Source organism: Lampris incognitus, chromosome 10 (genome assembly GCF_029633865.1).
Source record: "Lampris incognitus isolate fLamInc1 chromosome 10, fLamInc1.hap2, whole genome shotgun sequence".
NCBI classification, from domain to species: domain Eukaryota; kingdom Metazoa; phylum Chordata; class Actinopteri; order Lampriformes; family Lampridae; genus Lampris; species Lampris incognitus.
The window spans coordinates 47,559,553-47,581,852 of record NC_079220.1 but is presented as its reverse complement, the minus strand read 5'-3'; the positions used below and the strand labels follow the sequence as shown (position 1 = coordinate 47,581,852).

The window sequence follows — 22,300 nt, the reverse complement described above, 5'->3', positions numbered from 1 at the left end:
GTGGGTGTGTGGAGGGAGGGGGGTGTTATACTGGCGGCTTATAAAGACTGGGATATTACCTTCTTTTTTTTTTTAAGAACAAGTGTTGAGGGACTTACTAGCTACTGGTCATATTGAGAGAATTAATCTGTTTATTCCCTTTTCGTAGCCCATCTAATTTCCCAGTTTTCACCTGAGTTAATTTTGCTGTCATTATTTGGTTTACCTTTTGCCTGTTTGGGGCATTAAGCTTTTTGTGACCGGCCCTTTTCACACTTTTTTTGTGGTTCACAAAAGCAGTTTTAGCATAAGGTATATGTAGATTAGATTTAAAGTAGTCCGTAAGTCGATTTAAACTGATTGTGACTAAAATACTGACTAAAGATGAAGGAGGGGCTGTCAGCGGATTGACTTGCTGTGCTGTAGGTCAGTATTGATGTGTGTTGTGGTAAAAGTCCCACTCGAAGCATATCTCCCCCCATGCCATATGTGTGGGGACTGCTAATCTAACTGTTAGTCTAATTCTTTAGAATGCAAGAAGCTGTAGTTAAGGAACCCAGACACAGATAGTGTTTTTAGTGGATTTTATTTGTTTGCGCTGTAGGCTATATTTGGTCAGTTAAGGTGAGCTTAATGATGAGAGATATAAACGTAGGCCATTTACTGTCAGCTGATGCAGCGCTCTTAAAATGTACAAGCAAAAAACATGGGGAAATCTTAGGACTGCATGTAGCCTAGCTGTACTAATAGGTCTATTGATGGGTTTTCACAGCATCAGCAGCAGCTGGAATTATGTATACAACCCTCATCAATGCCATTTTTAGACCAAACGTTGAAACAGAGCAATTTTCTCCTTTTGTCATAATAACAAACGAATGGGGGGCGGGGGTTGTCCGGGAGGATGGCAGGCACTATGTTGTGATGGGCAGTGGCGCGGGCAACACAGGACTTGGTGTTGCAGGGTACACTACCTGCACACTGCCCCGCCCTCATCCTCTCGCCCTATGTTCAGATGCTGGCCCGAGGAGTCGCCGGCGAGCTGGGGTGGCTCAGACGACCCCACAGAGGGAGGGGGATCAAGGGGGGGCACGGCAGGGGGTGGCCTGCCACTCAACTTCCAGCACAGGTCAGTACAGGACCCGCATGACCCCCCCCAACCCCTCCGCTCATATCCTCCATAAGGGCAACCCCCATCCCCCCAACTCAACTCCAGCAGTAAGAAAGTCTAACTGATACATAGGTTGACACAATTACACTTACACTCCAGAAACATGTTCTTACCAAGAGAGATTGATGTTTCACAGAAATGCCACCATATCCTCTCCGGCGCATAGGCTTAATATTCATCAAGTACTATTTTTTTCATTAAGCCATGTTTTCATCCAAATGGCAAGCAGTTTCTTTGAGGAAACAGTTGTAAAAATTCAAATGTGAATATGCCACATTTCCATTAGCTGGGTTTAAGCAAAACAATCTCCGTATGTACGGTACGTTATAATCAAAAACATTTAAGTGGAAAACACATGGGTTGACAAGAATTAGATGATCTGCCGGTGGAGAAATTCAGGAAACAATCTGTTTTTTATTTCTTTATTAACGTGTCAACCCTTCCACCGCAAACAAGTTTTGCAATATTTAGGATTTTTTTCTTCTATATTTTGGCATTTCCGTTCAGCCTTTCTTGTCTGCAACTTCAACATTTGTATGAAAAAGATTGGTGGAAGTGCAGCCTTAGTTATCACATATGCAGGTAGACACACACAACTGGACTTGGTGTTGAGGTCATTTGTAGCCTAATCATATTCATCTGTGGTTGATTTCAACATGTCTCTGATCATGTGTTTTCAAAATGCCATTTTAAGATGTGAGCGTCCATTTTTCTCTTTGTTTTGTCTTTTTCCAAGTCTGTTCTCATCGTCATTAGAAACAGACGCCATGCCATGTGCGAGTCTTGTTTTGACACATAAATTCAGAATATGTGTTGCACATCACTAATTTTCTTTTTTCTGTGATGAAATAAAATTGCCTTGATTTCTGGTTATGATTTCTGCTCTAGGTTTGCCTGTTGTATGCCTTGAATATCATTGTAGAACATGTGCTCATGTCTTGCCTGTGTTCACTTTCAACTGGTTGCTGGAAACCAGTAATAGAGATATTTGAGTAATGGGTCTGCTCCGTGTTTGGTTGTGGGTTTCTGGATGTAAATTAGGGAAATGCAGAGTAAAGGAAAAACAAATTCATATGTGTTCTTTGGCAAATGTACTTCCTCTCTCCGTGATATCATTGTTCTTGTTGAGTATTGCTCCCACTTTAGTTGACGTTGCACTCATTACACTGACTGTACTGGCATGTCAGTCAGGGTCACTTTAGGCCTCTGTAGTCTTGTAGCACTCATTTGAAGATAGGTAGACTAGCTGTTGTGTATTTTGGGTTTGCGTCATACACATGTTTGCACATACATGGATTAGGTTTACTAATTTCGCCATATTGAAGGGTGGATGTTACATTTTTTGCCCTCTTAGACTGATAAAGAAAACTTCAGCTTATCGTGAAATGATATCTTCCATCCATCCATTATTTGAACCGCTTATCCTGCTCTCAGGGTCGCGGGGATGCTGGAGCCTATCCCAGCAGTCATTGGGCAGCAGGCCGGGAGACCCTGGACAGGCCACCAGGCCATCGCAGGGCAAAATTATATCTTAATCCTGTTTATTTTGCTTATTTTTTTGGTAATTGATTTCTATATAGTGTTTAAAAAATTAAAATGTATGTAATCTGTTATCACTATGTGATAATTGTGGAATAAGGCACACAATTACTGTAGAAAATTGCATCAAAACTTGCATTTTGCATATTTCTTACCTTACGATGCAAAGTGTTTGAGTGTCAAGATTACCAGTGCTTGTTTTGAAATGTTGGGATTGCCCTTGCACTGACAAAGGTGTCTGGCCATTGAAAAATGTCTTTAAATGGTATGGTACTGTCATGCTGTTTTGCAGTACTCCTGAAAATCCTGCATCCATAAATCCATAGCCGAGCAACCAGCCAGGTTTTAATCAGCTAATTCATCTACCTGCTTTACGAGGGTGGACATGGCATGACTTGATATGGAGGTCTGTTTATCCTAACCCTGCCTTTTCTCTCCTTCTTTCTCTCTTTCTCTCTTCCTGTTTTCCTCTCATTCCCTTACAGGAAACACGCCCTGAACTGTCACAGAATGAAGCCAGCCCTCTTCAGTGTTCTCTGTGAGATCAAAGAGAAGACTGGTGAGTCGACTCCACTCGTTTTCTCTGCATTTTTGAAGTCTGTAAAAAGGTTCTTTCCTCACCCATAGATGTCACTTTATTGTATCCTTGGATCCTATCATTTTCCTAGCGCCAGTACAATCTTTTCCTCATGGAGTACTATTGATCATATATTGATCCTATTGGTTGTAGCACTGATTTGGCTCCAGGGGTGAAAAGAAATATAGAATTGGGACAGAGCGTATCCATTCCCATTCATACTTTTGGCCCAGCAAATAGACATCCACGTTTGGCCTCTGTCCAGTAATCACACCGACTGTTGAAACGAATCTTACAGGATTTGTCCCCTTTTTTTGGAAAATTGAGTCGAGTTAAAAACATGACTTTTTATCACAGTATGACAACTCTGTGGTCACACAGTTGTTCCAAAATTACATATTTTGTTTTCCATTTGGATATGTAATAATCAGCTGATCACAATGAAATACTCTGCACGGGGCCGGGTGGGCTATCACAGTTTTACAATCAGGGTGGATTCCATCGCAGAATTGGTTAATTGAATTTGGCATAAGTTACTAATTCACAATTAACCTCAAACCTTTTTAGACAGACGTCGGCGTCACAGTGACAGGCAAGAGATAGAGTTAGATATAAGCTCATGCTTTGCATACCGCTGTACACGAGGAAACAAAGAACCAAAAAGGATCATCAAAAAGTGTAGCTGGGTTGTGGCAAATTTGTAAACAGCTAGTTGACAGCAAGTGCAGATGGAAAAATCTTGATTTGTTACTGCTTCTTTTGTAAGCTTTTCAGTTCGTTGAGTACAGTGACCGTGTTTTTCCCTGTGTTGTTTAAGGTCTTCACTATAGCATGGGCCAGTTGCCATACACTACAAGCAGAGGAACGTCCAACTAGTCTGGATTCCTGCTCGGTTGTTATTTACACAGGGTCTGATAAATTATCATTAACTTGAATGTGCACCTTAGACGTAACGGAGTAAACTAGCTTCTTACTCCCGTCTTGTTAGCTATTCCAGTCAGCCAGCTGACAGATCTCTAGTATGGTTCAGAGGAGGAGGGCAGGAGTTGATGGCAGATTGATGGTTATGGTATTGTGAATGAAGCGGGCTTTTGAGTTGCCTCTCCCTCTTTTTTTTCTCTCTCTCCCTCTGACCGTCTCTTTCACCATCTTTAAGGTCTTTGTCTCTGTCTGGTTCCGTGTGAATCCCCACAGCAAATCTCTCCAGTTCAAATACGATTTGAAACTGCTGCACTGCTGCCTGTTGTGGCCCTCTGTCAATAATGTATTATTGCTCTCCTGTGATTGGAGGAAAGTAAAGGGTAGGCTTGAGTGAGTGGGGCAGGGTATCCTGTTTCCCAGGCAACCAGTGGTCTTATTTACCCTAATGCCATTCACTTTGATTTTCACATTTAGTCCCCCAGCAAACTGAGGACGCCTCTGTGAGTACATGCCCAGCGGGGTTGTAGCGAAACACCGAAGTTGTGGAAGTAGATGTATTTTATCATCACGGAGAGTGGACATGTTGTTTCTCAGTTTAGAGTTGAATATGCCATCCAACATGAAGTTGGTACGCAGAGATCTTTCGGCTTTGCCAGCGCTGGCCTGCGGTGCAGCGTAGTCCAAACCGCACCTTGTATCTGTTCTGGCATTTCTCAGCCACTTCCACCAGACCCCCTGCAGGCTCTATTACGTACCACTGGAATGTGAATTAACTTCTCCGGTGCTGTTTGTGGAAGGCCCACATCATCAGTAGTCCTCTGGTATCTCAACAGATTTTCTGCAGTCTGGGTTTTTTTTTCTCCCTCCCACTAACAGACATTCACTTTGCAGGCACATACACACACACACACACACACACACACACACACACACACACACACACACACACACACACACACACACACACACACTCCCTCACTCAACAACAGGGATAAAAGGCAAACTCGGTCTTGGGTCTACTCCTGCTGCTTCGGTCTTGTCCCTTTACCCCCCCTCCCTCCGTTTTGCCGTGCTCCCATTCTTGAAAGAGAAGACTTGCTCTGAACTCGGGGCTTTGATATGGTAATGTAATGGTGCTGGAGGAGGAGGAGGAGGGGAGAGGTGGAGAGTGGGGGAGGGGAGGTGAATTCCTCAGAGTGCTGCAGTTGGTTAGATTGTTTTCATTGTAAAAGAAATGTTCTGCGCAAATGCCAGTATCCTCTCCCCCCACCCCCCACCGCACCCCCCGCCCCCACCGTGCCTCTGTTGTCTCAAGCGCTCACATTAAACGTGACCTTCATCTGTGTGGATCTTGAGTTTTGTTAATTCTTTGTCAAAGATTCGCCTCTGAAAAAAGAAGAAGAAGAAACGGCACTTTGGAGAGAGTCGGGGAAAATGATCAAAGTTGATGAGACAATGGCTTCGCTCTGACTCAGTTCTGTTCCCTCGTTCGTTCTCATGGGTATTAGCTGTAAAAATAGCTCCTGGTGCAACGGGACAGCTTATGCCAAAATCTCTGAAAAGCCACTGCGGTTCTTCTCAGAAGTGTTTAGTTTGTCTGAGTTTGTTTTTAGGTGTTTCTCCTTTTACTTTTCCTACATGGCTGCTATGCTCGACAAGTTACTATGATGAATCCATCATTCTCTCTGTCCCGTTGTCCAGCACAAGTTCCTCTTTATCAAATATCGACAGAAACATTTGTTTAATTTTTTTGGCAGTTTTCCAAATGGCAGTAGGATAGAGTGAGATATGTAACATCAAACACACCCTATTATTTATTATGACAGTTCTTGTCAATACTTTGTGGAATCAATTTTTTTTTGCTTGATTCCATATTTCTTCCCTTAGTTTTTTTTTTCCCCAGCTGGTGTTTTGAACACAAGTTTAAAACCAAGAGACTTGTGACTAATCTGGGAGCTCCATGTTAATTTGTTGATTTTCAACATGCACTAGGTATGGTTGGCTGGGATTCAAACTTATATTCACACTTATATTCACAGACATATATCCAAAAACATATATCCAAAAACACTTTAATGTGTTGTATTGTCAGATCAGTAAATATACCCTTATTGTATTTTTCATCCTTTCCAAGCGACGTTCTTAAACATAGTATCTAGGAATAGGACACTGTGGTGAACTGATCTCTCATATTTCATTTATGGACAATAGCAGTGAAGGCTCATCTATTGCAGGATGAACTGTCCTTGGGCATCGGGTTAGCATCCTATAGTTACTATTCATTGATGTTCCCCTTTCACTACACTCACCCTTAACCAAACACATGATTATGGGTTATTAGCTGCACTTTCACAATGAATGTCAATTCAATTTCAGAAACCAAATGTCTCTCAGTGCATAATTTGATTAGTGTTATTGTAGTGGTAAAAATAACAAGCATTGGTTAAATTCTAACACATGGCCACCATTTGTTTTCACACAGTTAGGACAAACTCCTCATAGTCAAATTCCCTACAGATTCCATTGCCATTTTTAACAGTTTATTTTAGAGGCCATGGATTCCTCAGCAAAAGCCAACTTCATGGATGGGCACGCAAATGTTGTCAAGAAGCAGGGCTCACATAGCATCAAAATGAGGACATTTACATGGTAACCAGTTAACTGGAAGTAAGCTGTAAAAGGCAATCTTTCAGTTAAAAGGGTTTACATGGTTTAAAATAGTCAAATTTCTCTAAAACCCAGGTATGCATTGCTTTGTTATGTGCTAATTGGTCTATGTTACGTCACCTCTTCCAGTACTTGTTGACACTGCTCGATCATGGCAATGAAAATCCTCAGGCAAGCCATCATCATTTTTCTCTGCCTGTCGTTGTTTTTGTTTTTTTGTTTTTAAATCTTTTTTAATTACTGGTTATTGCAGAACGCAGTAACAAGCATTTGTAATTGCCATTCTGTCTGACAAGTTAACTTTTAGCCAGCTTGCCAAGGGGCAGGCAGTAAACCATTGCTATCCATATTGTAATAAATTGCATTCACCATGTGTCATGTTGGCATCTGCGATTCTGACGGTAAACAAGTGGAAGACTTCATCAACTTTTATCGCAAGTGAAGAATGGAAAAGACAAATGAGAGAGGTGCATTGATTAGACGCTAATGTTTTTAAGCAACACAATGACACATTTAGGGGGATTTTGGTTAATCAGAGTCTCGCCACAATCTTTATTCTTTAGTCATTGTTCAAGCTTATGACTTATTTTCTTATTATGAAAACTATCAAGGGAAGTCCTTGCCTCTCCTCATGTATTTTCTATTTTCTTATTTCAGATAAAAGTTTTAAAAAAATTCCACTTGTTTACTGTTGGAATCGCTGACTGTGCCCTGTTTTATAGTGACTGTAATTGATAAGTTTGCAATGCTGTGTGGACCCAGCCTTTTGCATGTCAATCATAAACCGATTGTGCCATTTACATGCTAATAAATCAAAATATTGAGCAAAACTCTGGGGGACCCTACTCAGGGTATGCTTACTCTGATTTTGACTTCACCCAAGTAATGTTAGCCTGATAAAGCTGTTTACATGACTGTTTCCAAGTATTGCCTTTAGTGGTTTATGATCAGTTTGCATGTAAACACATTCAGTGTTGACTTAACTGTCTTCCCCACTCCAGGATACATACACTGCAGGACCTAAAGTCCTATGAATCTCATGCATTTTAAAGCTGTCTAATTACTAGACCTATTCAATTTCAAAGAGCTTAATTTGGAACCAAGCCGTGAGATTTTATGAGTGTCTGGGAACCTGAACAGTCTCTTTAACTGAAAATGTAAAATGGAAAGAGTGTAGTGCTTGTTAACCTGTGAGTAAAGAAAGCTTTTCTTTTTAGTTTTAAGTTATTTATTTAATTATGTATCTATAAAATAAACATAAACCAGTGTGGCAGGCAGTGTGGCCGCCCACAGGGTGTTGTGATGCATCTAGTGCAGCAGCGTGTAGTTGGAGGGAAGGTGGATGTGTTCTTCCAACCTGCTTGCAACCCTCCTGCTTTTCAGGTTGCTGCCATTGGCTAGCCCTTGTGGCAAATAGGGAAGCATCCTAGCGTGTAAGCCTTCCCTTGCCAGTACATAGCTTCTCCTTCACCAAGACTCCTGCCAGGCCTCCCCGCAGCCACACATTGTAACTGGGGTCTTGCGGCCCCAGGCTAACTTGGCAGGGGATCTTGGAGCACCAGTGGGCCCTAAAGATATGATGTGCAGGCCCACCCTGGTGGACATGCCCTGGCACCTATCAACCACTGCCCTGCAGCCTTGTGCGTGAGTCTGGGAAGACATATGACTAAGGGAGCTTACCCCAATAGAAAAGCAAGCTGTGGTGGCACGCTTTGAGGTGGTTCCCGAAAAACTGGATTTCCGGCAGCCTCCTGCAGTTGTGGGGAGGTGCCAGTCGTCTAGGACTCCCCCTTGCCATCAGAACCATCTCCTCTACAATCAAGTCAGTGGCATTCGGAGAAGTGCACCCCCAATGCCACTTTAAAAACCATCTCTGTGCAGGTATCTTCTGCTACCTGAGTCCCTGACCTCCCAAATTCTGGCGGCGATGGAGTATCCAGTGACGGGAGCAGGTCTGAACAAGCTGGGAACTCTTAGCTGGAACTCTGCACGCCAGCGGCAAAGAGGCAGTGGTCGTTAGCAGCTGCGATTGAGTAGCAGCTGTTTCCAGCAGACCGCTGTGCGTCTGAGCAGCCCTATTTAGGGACCGCAGTGGTCATCCCATTTGGGGAACAGCCTAGAAAAGGTGGCCCAAACATTGCCCACTCAACACTGTTCCTGGGCAGAAAACTGCACCTGCCGGGTCATTCCACTACGCAGTCGAAAAACACACACTATACCATTAAGAATTGCAGCGTGGAACACAAGGACACTCCTGGATGTCAGCCATGGTACAGACAGACCTCAACACAGAACAGCACTTCTTGCCAGTGAGCTGAAGCGCTATTGTGTGACTGGGGTGGCACTCAGTGAGACCAGGCTCCTTGAAGAGTGCTTGGAGGTCAACACATTCACGGAGTTGGATTTGCAATCAAGAACAGTCTCTTACCCAAACTCGAAGCAACACCAGTGGGCATTAGTGAACGGCTGATGACTCTCTGCATACCCCTCGCAAAATGCAGATACATCACCTTGATAAGTGCCTACACTCCAACTTTACCATGATGAAGCGAAAGATCACTTCTACCAGGCACTCGATGGTATACTCATCAACATCCCAAGGAGTTATAAAGTCATTTTGCTTGGTGATTTTAATGCACAAGTTGGGAGGAACATGCAAAATTAGAATGGAGTGATTGGTGTCCATGGCATTGGAAAAGTCAACTCCAGTGGCGTAAGATTTCTTATTCTGTGCTCAGAACATAACCTCACCATCACAAACACCATTTTCCAACAGATGAATAAATACAAGGCATCCTGGATGCATCTCAGATCCAAAAACTGGTGCTTGCTTGATTATGCTGTCATGAATCAGGCTGATCTTAAAGACGTGCTCCTTAGAGCTATGCGAGGAGCAGACTGCTGGACAGACCACTGCATGATCCTGACAAAAGTCAGAGTGCATGTCTGACCATTGAGACGCCAATCTAAGCCGAAGAAGAAACCACTCCACTGCACCAGACTCTCCCAACAGTGACACCAGAAACACCTTCCATCGTTCTCTAGCCAACAAGTTAGTTGACGTTGAACAGCTGATCAACTCAGAGTCTGGGTTGGATGAGAAGTGGACTTCTCTGATCACCACCCTCTTTGACTACGCAACCCAATCCATTGGCTTCAAAACCAAAACACATCAGGACTGGTTTGATGACAATGCTGGAAAGATCTCCACCCTCCTGGACAACATGCATAAGGCACACAGAGCTGCTCTCAGCAACCCACTATCCCAACCTCTCAAGAAACAATGGCAAAACCTCCGCTCTGAGGCCCAAGCAACCCTGCGGAATCTGCAAAAGGAGTAGTGGATTTTGAAAGCCAATGAAATCCAGGCTCATGGAGACAGGAACGACATGCATGGTTTCTATGATGCAGCTAAGACCAGCTATGGCCCCAGATACTGCTCACTGGCACCCGTTAGGTCTGCTGATGGGACAACTCTCATCAAGGACCAGGCCTTGTTAGTGGAGCAGTGGGCTGAGCATTTTAACACCCTGCTCAACCAACCCATCCAAGTGGACTCAACTGTACTGGCAGAGCTCCCTGAACAGCCTACCTTGCAAGACCTAGACCTACCACCAACTTTCAAAGAAATCCTGCATGCAGTCAAGACCCTGAAAAATAACAAAACCCCTGGACCTGATAACATTCCAGCTGAAATCCTCAAGGAAGGAGGCTACCTCTGTACGAGAACACTGTATCTCTACATCCTTGAGGTGTGGAGTTGCGAGTGTGGCCCCCAACAGTGGAAAGATGCCAACATTGTGACCATTTATAAAAACAAAGGAGACAAATCCATGTGCTCCAACAGTAGGGATATTTCACTACTGGCCATTGCTGGAAAGGTCCTAGCCAAGATCATGCTCCGCAGGCTAATACTCACAATAGCCGAACGGGTCATACCAGAGTCACATTGCGGCTTCCGAAAGGATAGAGGGACAGTTGACATGATCTTTGTCATATGCCAGCTCCAGGAGAAATGCCGGGAACAGCACAAGGATTTATACATTCGTAGACCTCTCAAAGACGTTTGATACCGTTAACCGGGCTCTGCTGTTGCAAGTCCTGAAGAAATTTGGATGTCCACCCAAGTTTTTCACCATCCTTAGACAGTTTCACTCAGGAATGATGGCCCGAGTGGTAGTGGAGAACCACAGTTCCGAGCCCTTTGGTGTGCAGACTGGAGTCAGACAAGGCTGTGTGCTAGCCCCAGTCCTGTTCAATATCTCCTTAGTCTCTGTTACAAGAATGTTATGAAGGAGGATGGAGAAGCAGGCTGGAGTCACCATTAACTTCAGGCTTGATGGTAATATATTCAACATCAGGAGGTTTCGGGCAACCACCAAGCCAATGTCTGAGAACATCACTGAGCTACAGTATGCTGACGATTGTGCCCTGGTAGCCCACATACCAGAAGCCCTAAAAAAGACTCTATCAGTTGTAACTGCATACAGGAGAATGGGATTGATCATCAACATCCAAAAGACAGAGTTAATCTGTCAGATGAGTGCCAGCCTCCCAAGCCACCAACAACCTTCAGAGCAGAAGGGCAACAGCATGCCACTGTTCCTGCCTTCAAATATCTGGGAAGCATACAGTCTGATACCTGCACAATGGATGATGAGATCCAGCACCGCCTCAAACAAGCCTCAACGTCTTTTGGTCATCTAAGGAGAAAGGTTTTCCAGAACAGCAACCTCAATCTCCACACTAAAGTGCTTGTTTACAGAGCAATGTGCATCTCCACACTACTCTATAGATGTGAGGCATGGACCATGTACAGCCACCATCTCAGAAGCCTGGAGGCCTTCCTTGTGAGATGTCTCCAGAGGATCCTCGGCATTACTTGGGAGGACAGAGTGCCATACACAAGTGTTGGAATGGGCAGACAGTTGCAGCGTGGAGTCTACCCTAAACCACCATCAACTCAGGTGGCTTGGGCAGGTCATTCGCATGCCCAGCCAATGGCTCCCATGCAAAGTCCTCTACGGCCAACTACACCTTGGTCAGTGCACTGCTGGTGGGCAGAAGAAGTGGTTCAAAGACCAAATGAAGACCACACTGAAAAGATGCCAGATCAACCCCTCTTCTTTGGAGGAATTTGCCCCTTGCCGCACCATCTGGCGCTCTCACGTCTCACAGGGAGTGAAGTATATGGAAAACCAGCATACACAACACCGTGTAGCAAAGCGTGCAAAGAGGCATGGCCGCAAAGCTACCCCTGTCCCCGCCAAGCACCACTTTTACATGTCTGGTCTGCAACCGCAACTGTGCATCCAGGATTGGACTGTTCAACCACCAAAGGACTCACAAATAGGAGAAGATGGTCCTCATCGGATACAATGGACAACCAGCAAGCAAGCAAGCATCCCTTGGGCCCAGGCTGTGATAAAGCAGCCCATCCCTGTTCAGTCAGTTACATAGCTATAACATATACATAGCTCCGATTACTTGGCCACATCCCAGGTGTTTTATGTCATTCAGATTCTTGCATCCTTTTTCCATTTTCACTCCTTTTTAATGCAGTGGAGCTGAATTGTTTCTTTGGTTTCACAGGCATCACTGTTGTGGTTTGTGGTACCCTGCCACTCATTCTGTTTTTCGCCTTTGCTCCATTGCAGAAGAGAATGAAAAAAAGATAGGAGGTGGGGGTGGAGTGGTGTGTGTATGTGTGTGTGTATGGGGGGGGGGAAAGAGTGATAGAGGGAGATTGATGAGGCAGTAAGAGCAGCAGTAATTACTCGGTGTCCATTCCCCCAGCCAGATTGGCAGACGGCTAATATCACACAGACCCCTGGCCCTGACAGACACACCCCCACCCCCCAGCACAAGTCTTCAAACTGGGCAGAAGCTCCCCGACCCTCTGTTAAGGCCTAATGGTGTGTGGGCTGGCTGGTTTCCCCATGTGGTATTATTCCTGTAGGAATTGGGCCTCTGTATATTGAAGAGGGAAACGGCTGTCCTGTGTGGGTATTAAGATGGTGGGAAAAGAACCACATAGAATTGTTTTTAGTTTGAGAGCACCTCAACATGATGGTACCCACAGTTCATAGAGAGCAGCAATTGAATTATTCTCCGAGGGAAAAACAACATTCAGCATCATCAATTATCGTCTTTAACAGAAGGCAAGCATTCATCCCAGGTGTTGCATTGATATGTCATGTTGATTTTATGCCTTGTGCTAGCTGCAAACATTCACGCCACTTGCAACCAGGAATTGGGGAACTATTGAGTGACCCATCAGCACTATTCCGGACTCAGCATCAGGGCTGTGGATGTCCTCCTTCCTCTTCGTCTCATTTTTCCTCCCTCCCACCATGCCTCTGTCTTTCACGCTGCTTTGAGGCTTGCTTTTAAAAGGAAGCCAGCATCTCTTTAATTAAAGATATGTAAATGCGGTCTCAGCTGGATTGCGTTAGCTTCTTGGTGGCAGTGGGGTGGGAGAGTGTAGGAGCCCAACTCTTAATCCTGACTAATTAAGGATTAATTACAATTGATGGGAGCCTTCCACCCCTCTGTAGTGGTGCACACCGCAGTCCCAGACAGTATGTTTGTGCACTTCACACCATGTCATAAATGCGGGGAGGAGATGGAGACATCAGAACTGGTGGCGTCGGTGAGGGAGAGAGGCAAACACCAGCCGTTCCAGGATTAGGTGTGTGTTTTGTGTGTTATCGAAGACATAAGGAGACCCCGGTCTCTCTTTAAGCCCTTTGGAGCTCTCGGTCAGGGAGGGCGTCTCGATGGATGACACTCGAATTGACGTGTTAGGGCTGTTGCTAATCTTGAATAAGCTGTCTGTCTCACGCAAAGGTGTGAGCACACATACAACATACACTTCCCTGTCACCTGCACAATCTAGGGAAGATGAGATAAGGCGAGTATGGTGTTGTTGAACTTGACAGTGTTTCCCGTCTTTTTAATGTAGAAAGTATGTATTGCTAAGACAATTAAGAACAGCCCCTTGCCCCCACTGCCATTACATTGCACTGGAACATAGTATTTCTCTTGTAGATGTTAACACTGGACCTGTGAAGTCTAACCATATAGCCTCAGCTCTCCCTCTCTGGCACCATCTGACTGTGTCATAATGCTTGTTCACTTGTTATAAATGGGCACCGCTCTTCTGATCTATTGCTTAATTGCCACCTAATTTGCATAACAGTGCAAATTAACGACCTCTCAAACGAGCGTTCATTTTTCACAAAGTCTTTAGGAGCTCCTTAAGAGTCAGTGCTAACGAGCACAGGAGGCAGCTGGCCTGATGAGAGTTGACTGGGGGAAGATACTAACGGTGATGTAACAAGGCTCCAGTTTTGTTCTTCTTCCTCAGCCTCCTCTTCCTCCTGTGACACTTCCTGCTTCCATTTTCATTAGCATCTTCCTGGTGTAGTGCGTTTGGGGTGTTACGTGACATATTCAGCCGCAAGCGTTCAACTATCCATGATATTCCCCCTAACGTGGCAACTCTTCTCCGGTGTCATTCAGAGAGCTTTCAGATTAAGTATCCTCCGGTGGCTTTATTGTTATGTCCACCAATCGTAGGTCAACAGCCGTTACGCCAGGCATTTATAAACTGTCCACTCGGCTGTCTTGACAGATCTGGCACATGGTTAATATCGATACTTCGTTTTCATTTTCTTTGCTTTTGGCTTTAAACTATTTCATCCCTGTAGAATTATTTTTTCAAAGTGTAAAATCTTGTAGTTAAACTCTCTGGTCAATGGGCGTCCGGGTGGCGTAGCGGTCTATTCCATTGACTACCAACACGGGGATCGCCGGTTCAAATCCCCATGTTACCTCCGGCTTGGTCAGGCGTCCCTACAGACATAATTGGCCATGTCTGCGAGTGGGAAGCCAGACACGGGTATGTGTCCTTGTCACTGCACTAGCGCCTCCTCTGGTCGGTCGGGGCGCCTGTTTGGGGAGGAGGGGGAACTGGGAGGAATAGCGTAATCCTCCCACACGCTACGTCCCCCTGGCGAAACGCCTCACTGTCAGGTGAAAAGCGGCTGGCGACTCTACATGTATCGGAGGAGGCATGTGGTAGTCTGCAGCCCTCCCCAGATCAGCAGAGGGGGTAGGGCAGCGACCGGGACGGCTCGGAAGAGTGGGGTAATTAGCCAAGTACGATTTGGGAGATAAAGGGGGGGGGGTATCTGGTTAACTGATGATTGCTGGCTTGTACTTAGCTGTGGTAAGTAGTTGTACATTTACATTAACATTCTTTTAAGTTCTTTTCTAAATTAGGTTACTGTCCGGCTTACAAAATAAAATTAAAAAAATCCTTGTCAAGGTTAATAGGGCTGAAACTTTTTAAGATTAAAGATTAAATAAAAAGTACAATTTTAGTGAGTTTATTGACATCTACAGGTTAAAAACCATGTAAAAATACAGTTGGTACTCTGTGATGTTGGCATAGCAGGATAAACACAGCTGCAGCTAATAACATTAATAATGGCTCTGTTTGATTTAGGTGTAGCAGCACGACTATCAGCGTAGACAGACAGCCAGCACAAAAAATAGTCAACAGGGCTGTCAGTGCTGGTTCTTTGGTACGCCTACATCCAACAGAGCCATTATTAATGTTATTATCTGCAGCTGTGTTTATCCTGCTATGCTAACATCACAGAGTACCAAGACCAGCCTGGCATGTTTTTAACCTTTACAATGGTTTTTAACCTGTAGATGTCGACAGACTGACTAAAATGGTCTGGTGTTGAGTTACTCTTTAAACACAAGGGCGCTCTGAAGAAGTCGCAATGGCTAAAGACAAGATGGATTACTATATAAAAGGACGTACCTTTTTTTCTTTTTATATTCGTATGTGTATCCTTCTTGCACATGGCCATGTCTTGTGCAGGCCTCCAGCGTGTCTCCGGCTCTTCTCTCAGCTACGTGATGACTGACTCAACAGCAAAGTTTCTGCCACACAAAACTTTGTGTTGGAAAAAAATCCTAGGTCGCTCAAACTCACATAGCCCTAAGAAAACAAGTTATCTTAGTTTTTATTTTGATTTGTAGTTCATAGACCCCCCGTTATTGATTTGATATACATAGCTCTTTCGTCCTTACGTTTTACCTCCTTCTGATTTAGCAAGTTGAGTCTTGTGTAAAAATGAGATGAGCTTGAGCAGTTAGGACATGACAGTCATGGTAATCCAGTGGATTGGTTTATTCATGGTGGTAGTTGGTCATCACTTTGTATTGTTCTCACCCAAGTTTTGTTTTTGCTTCACTTAACTTTGAAGGTAAAATAAAACATTTTCTTCCTTTCACATTTTGTTTCACACAACACATACACAATCACCAGGATGTCTCCCAGGGTTCGTGTCTTGGACCTAGATAAAAAGTCCTTGTGGAGGGACTCAGGTGGTCTTCAAACACCAACGTCCTTAGTTTGAACCTGACTGAGTACCGATTTTTAATGCAACGCCAGAAATCTACCAGTACCGGACTCCTGACTTGTGTTTGGCAGGGATGTGCTGCTGACACAACACGTGTTGACAGTGTTGTTGTGAGTCTGTTGTAATATGCAATGATCCCTTTTACCTGCCAGCAGCTCTGTCATTTTGTGTGTGTGTGTGTGATCAAATGTGTGTGTTTGTGTGTGTGTGGGGGGGGGCACTAAAGCTCTGGCGTTCAAGTCTGTCTCTCCAGTTAATTACGGGTTGATTAATGATCTTTTGGATTGAAGTGTTGTGTTTGCCCAAGGTGTGAGTTCTCCAATTCACACCTTAATCAGAACACACTCGCTCTGAAAGCTTTACCACTCCCGTGTGTGTGTGTGTGTGTGTGTGTGTGTGTGTGTGTGTGTGTGTGTGTGTGTGTGTGTGTGTGTGTGTGTGTTTGTTTGTGGACAGCGGTCGTGTGCAAAAGGGTTTTGGTGACCTAGCCAAACACCCACCGATAAGTTTGAGCTGTTTAAATAAGGATTGGGCATATGGATGGGATTTACTGAATTAACCGTACTCTACAATAAAACACACGTGTTGTAGAATTTAGTGTTTCGCTTAAATGTTGAATTCACAGTACAAACGCACAAGTTCATAAATTAATTTGGCCAAATGAACCAGATTCCATTACCTCAAAACCAGCATAAGGCCACCTTGTATGTGTTTGAGCTCATTGTTTTTTTCCAACAATCAGTATTGCCAGGGTGCAATACAAACACTGTTACACAAATAACTAGAGTGCAGCTGCTTTTTGTATTAAACCATGATTTTTTTTTTTGAGATTGCTATCTGGATCGACTGGCCCACTCGCAGAAGCTCAGCACATGTGCATGGAGCAGATGCAGTTGTTCCCATTATAGAATTATGAATAACTGACAAAATGGAGGTGAACTTTGTGGGCCACGGCCTGGCCTTGTGCAGACAACTGGATGTAGCGTGTCTGTTCGGGCCAACCTGATCAGAGTTTTTCACAGCTCGGGGCCCAGTGGGGTTTGGAAACACAGTCGAACCTCTACTTCACCTGCTGTCTTTTGGTGGTTTGTGTTGCAGATGCTTTGCCCCATTGAGCTGGGCAACCTCATTCAACCTGTAGGTCCAGGAGCTTATCCTCCGCTCCTCCTGGCTCAGGAACCGGGTTCCTATTTTCTGACGGCTGTTTTTATTTAGGGGAGAGGGAAGTTTTGTTCCATGTTTTAAACATTAGTGGTGTGTTTTTTTTCTTTTTTGAATCGAAGCTCTCATTTACACTGCCTACGATGGTGTCAACCTGACCCCCTAGTTTATATCCAGCTATGAATTTAAGTCCAGTAAATACAGAGGTTTATGTTCCACATTTTTTAGCACTGCAGATTTGTTGGTGCTGAGGTTTTGCAGGGTTTATTTGCATATTTATGCAGCATATTTCCATTGTGAAAACCGTCTCTCTCGGACCCTTTCCCTTTATCTGAATCCTCTGCCTATAATGAAAGGAAAAGCTGATGTGTTTACAGTCCTTTCTTTTCTCTCCCGCTCCCTCGCTCTGGCACTTCTGTCCTTTGAATTCTGTATATTTCCATAGCCTCGCTCTCTCTTTCTCTTTTTCACACATATACACACACATATCTTCTCCTGTGACTTTTTTTTTCAATTCTCCTTGGTTCTCCTTCTACCCTCCCTCTCCCTCCTTACCTTTTTTCCTTTTTTTCACCCTCTCTCTCTCTCTCTCTCTTTCTCTCTCTCTCTCCCTCTCTCTCTCTCTCTCTCTCTCTCTCTCTCTCTCTCTCTCTCTCTCTCTCTCTCTCTCTCTCTCTCTCCTCTCTCTCCCCTCTCTCTCTCTTTTTCTCTCTCTCTCTCTCTCTCCTCTCTCTCTCTCTCTCTCTCTCTCTCTCTCTCTCTCTCTCCTCTCTCTCTCCCAGTGAAAGGCTGAGAATACCCAAGGGAGCTGATGCAATTAAAATGCTAATCCTGTCTGTCTACAGAGAGAGGGAGAGGAGGGGGGGGCTGACAGCATGAGGGATTGCAGCTCACATGGAGAACTCGACTGAAATGGAGAACAGAGGGAGAGGTGGGGGTGGGGGGTGGGGTGGCACTGGTGGTGGGTGGGTGGGTGGGTGGTTGGGTGGGCGGGTGGGGGTGCACGGAAAGGGAGAAGGGGAGGGGATTGTGGGGGGGGGTAGAGTGAAAAAGGGGATGCTAGAGAGAGAAAAGACAGACAAGGATAAAGCATGTGCTGTGAGCTGAGCAATGATATACTGGCTCCGTTTAAGGCTTATCTGTCCCTACGTGTGGACGATGTTACAGTTAATGTACAGCGCTACACTGCTGGTTAGGTTGTTCACCCTCACCTGCACCACTCCATATATCCTGTATTGTGTCTGTGCAGGGCTGCTTTTCCATATCCGCTGTGCAGAAATGAGAAGGATTATGTATGCGATGGAAGCCCAGCTGGATACCCTGAATATTTCATAGTACGAGTTGCTCGCTTCATCTCTTGGTGTTACACAGTCCAGCCAGGGTGGAAACATGTGCATAATGGTGTTGGGGTTTTTTTTTTGTTTTTTTTTTTATTCTCCAAGAGCTGTGGATGCAATATCTGGGCCTCTGAAGCAGCTCCCTGTCAGCTTTAAATATGATTTACAGAATTCGATGTTTCAGGTTTTGTGCAGTAAAGCGGCTTGGCATCTTTCTCATTTAACCTAATTTGCTCATTTTAGTAAATCACAGGTTGAAATTTATTTTCTTTTTTGGTAAAACGGCCAACTTCCCCCACCCGGACATTTAGGTCTCTAAATATATTTTGGTATATGGTTGGTTGTCTTGTGAGTGGAAGATTTCTGACCCATGTGCCCTTGTCGATGTCATGTGGTCCTTATTTATACAGTACCTTAACTCATCTGCCCGCTATCATGATGCCACTGGGCTGCCACACTGACTGAGTGCAGTTGTGGGTAATCACAGCTTAATTAGAGTAATTAGTGGAATGTAGGGGAATTAAGCTACAGCTGGGGGGGGGGTCATAAATCATAATGAGGAGTGGGGGTAAGAGGAGTGGGGGGGCCATGTGAGATTTAGTTGCCCTTGTGACTCTGGGTCAGTTATACTGACCATCTTCGGTATACGTGTGACAACTAAATGCATCGCCAGCCACCCACCCCTGGATCTGCTGTCCTAGCTTGTCCACAGATGTGGGCAGTGTGACTGCATACCCATAGGAACAAAGATAATATATATAAAACACACAACTACACACAACCAATCCCAAACCTTGCAGAGAGCTGACAAACTACTCGGCTAACTGCCCTCGCTCAACAGGTACAGAACAAAAACGGTCCATGTCCGGACGGCTTGAAACGAGTGTCGGATTATCAGCGCTCTGCCTTAGTGGTAAACGGGGTTTTTTGTGAGTGATTAAAGGGAGAGAAAGAAAGAGGAGGGAGAGGGATGGGCCAATCGGGGTCATTAGTTCAGTCGGCTGGGTCTGCTGCATTCCTGAGCCCAGCGAAGGGGGAGCAACAGAATAGGAATGTGCCTTACAGAGAAAGAGAGAGAAAGAAGGTTCGAAGTGGAGGGAAAGAAACAGGCCACAAAAAAAAGTAAGAGAGGAAAGAAGAAGAAGGGGGGGCAAAAGGGGGATAAGTTTGAAGTTTACAATAGATTTGCTGTATGGCTACTATATAGTTAGTTATATGTTATAGTACCATATAAGTAACTATATAGTTATTTATATGGTACAATATAGTTAGTTATATGTTACTATAAAGTTATTTATATGGTACTATATAGTTAGTTATATGGTACTATATAGTTAGTTATATGGTACTATAGTTGTATGTTACTATATAGTTATATGGCACTAGTCATATGTTACTATATAGTTATTTATATGGTACTATATAGTTATATGGTACTACATAGTTATTTATATGGTACTATATAGTTAGTTATATGGTACTATATAGTTATTTTATATGGTACTATATAGTCATATGTTACTATATAGTTATGTATATGGTACTATATAGTTAGTTATATGGTACTATATAGTTATTTTATATGGTACTATATAGTTGTGAGATGGTGATGCAGACCCGTTTATCACATCGCTTTGGCCTAGTTTGAAATCATTAAAAAGCAGTTTCTGGATTTGGGTTCAGTTCAGCTGTAAACTGAGCTAAGCTGTAATTTTTCCCTCTCGTTTCCATCCCTTGGGTGAAATTTGCAGTGCAGGAAGCACTTGGTAATCTGCACCTTCTGCGCGGCTGTCACGTTACTCACCGTGAGGGTTTCTTTCCTGACAAACCGCTCGCCAGCAGCTTTAAAGACTCAACAGATTTGAATGTTGTGCGAACAGCAAAAGCTTTTAAATGAGCGGTTTGGTGTGTCGGTGACACCCCCCCTTACCTCTGACAATAAGCTTTGACTAACTAGCATAATCCACCCGGTGGACAAGCGCCTAACACCAACCCTGTTTCCATTCAGATTAATCTTGGCTTCCATATTGACAGTGTTCGTATCACTCAGAATCCTGTCCTGCTTTTGCACTCCTTGTTTTGAAGAACACTTTTCTCAAACATTTATTTTATTTTATTTTTTGCATTTTGGTAGCTCCTAAAGGTAGTTTTACATAACGCCCTTACATGACCACATTAACAGTCCAATAACCAATATTGCAAATCATAGCAGTAACAGTTGGTGTAAAACTAACTGTACTTGCACATGCAACTACACAATGTTAATGAAGCCCTTGTCATACACATAACAAATCCAGCAACTGTCACGCGACACATGCAATATTTCCTGTTTCAAGTTACCGCTAAGAAAGAGAAGCTTGTTAAGATGCATGATGGTAAAACATGTTTTTTTTTAAAAAAAATAAAGATGCCCAAGTTGGTTGATATTGGCCATTGAGGTAATGGCCCTGTATTAGGTATGTGGCGTTTCAGTTTATTTACTGTGTGCATGCCCATTTAAACCTCCGCATTGCTATGTTTTCAAACCATTGACCATCGACGCAATGCTTTTTTTATTACCTTCTGAAATATAATAGTTAAAAAATGTTTTTAACACACTACGGCTCGCAGAAACTAGGCTTTTTCTGCACTGGGAAGTTGGCAGCAGGATGGTGGTTTCTGTGCAGGGGAGTGTCTGTGTGTGGGAGAGGAAGAAAGAGAGAGATGAGAGAATGGCTGCAGGCTGACAGAGGTCCTGCTTTAATACAGTGGTGGAGTGGAGCGACTGATAGCTATACTTATGGCCAGTGGGGCTCATAGTGACAGCACATGCACTCCCATTACCAGTCCCATGCCTCATATGCCCTCCACCCTGGCGGCCCGCCACTGAGGGGCCACACCGCCCTCTGCTGGTGCGGTACAGGTGCTACAGGCTCATTGGCGATTCAGACGGGCTCCCAAAAGAATGACTCAGGGGAGAATCTCTCCTGAGTTTTGACAGCACCGCACTTCTCCTTTGAGTTTAAGCGTTGCAAAGTGTCCTCACATGCACCCGTAGAACGCACAGCATTTGAAGCCTCCTTTAACGCAGCACAAATATCTGTGGTCTGTAGTTTTTCTGAGCTGGTTTCAAACTTTTGAACCAAGTTCCCTACTTGAGGATTTGGAGAGAAAACTGGGGGAGGGAGGTGTTAATGCATTTGGGAGATTACTGTACATTGTGGATTCACATGCATGGCGTTGGAGAGCAACTACAGTTGAGAACACATGAATGGGGGATGCACTTAAGGTATTTTGTGAATTAAATTAGAGAAGGAGAGAAAAAAGATGTGAAAATGGTCTAAGACTGGATTCACTTGACCCAAAGACTTAGACATGGATCAGTTCCAAGCAAAAACATAAAGCTCCACTGTAGTGATCAAAGCTGTGTCTGAGATGGAGACTACTAACTCGTAATTCCAATGACTTAAGAGTGGCAGAATCTAACATAATACATGTGCAGAAAAAATAAATGGTTGGAAATGAGGGA

At 44.1% G+C, this 22,300-nt stretch overlaps 1 protein-coding gene across 1 annotated transcript in view; it reads left to right on the top strand.

Moving 5' to 3' along the window:
* The window catches only part of pbx4 (pre-B-cell leukemia transcription factor 4), a 31,453-nt gene that overhangs the window by 2,071 nt on the left and 7,082 nt on the right, over positions 1 to 22,300 (top strand). The window contains exon 2 of the mRNA XM_056287869.1: positions 3,172 to 3,245. Coding sequence (XP_056143844.1) covers positions 3,172 to 3,245 — 74 coding nt within the window. The remainder of the gene's footprint in view (positions 1 to 3,171; positions 3,246 to 22,300) is intronic.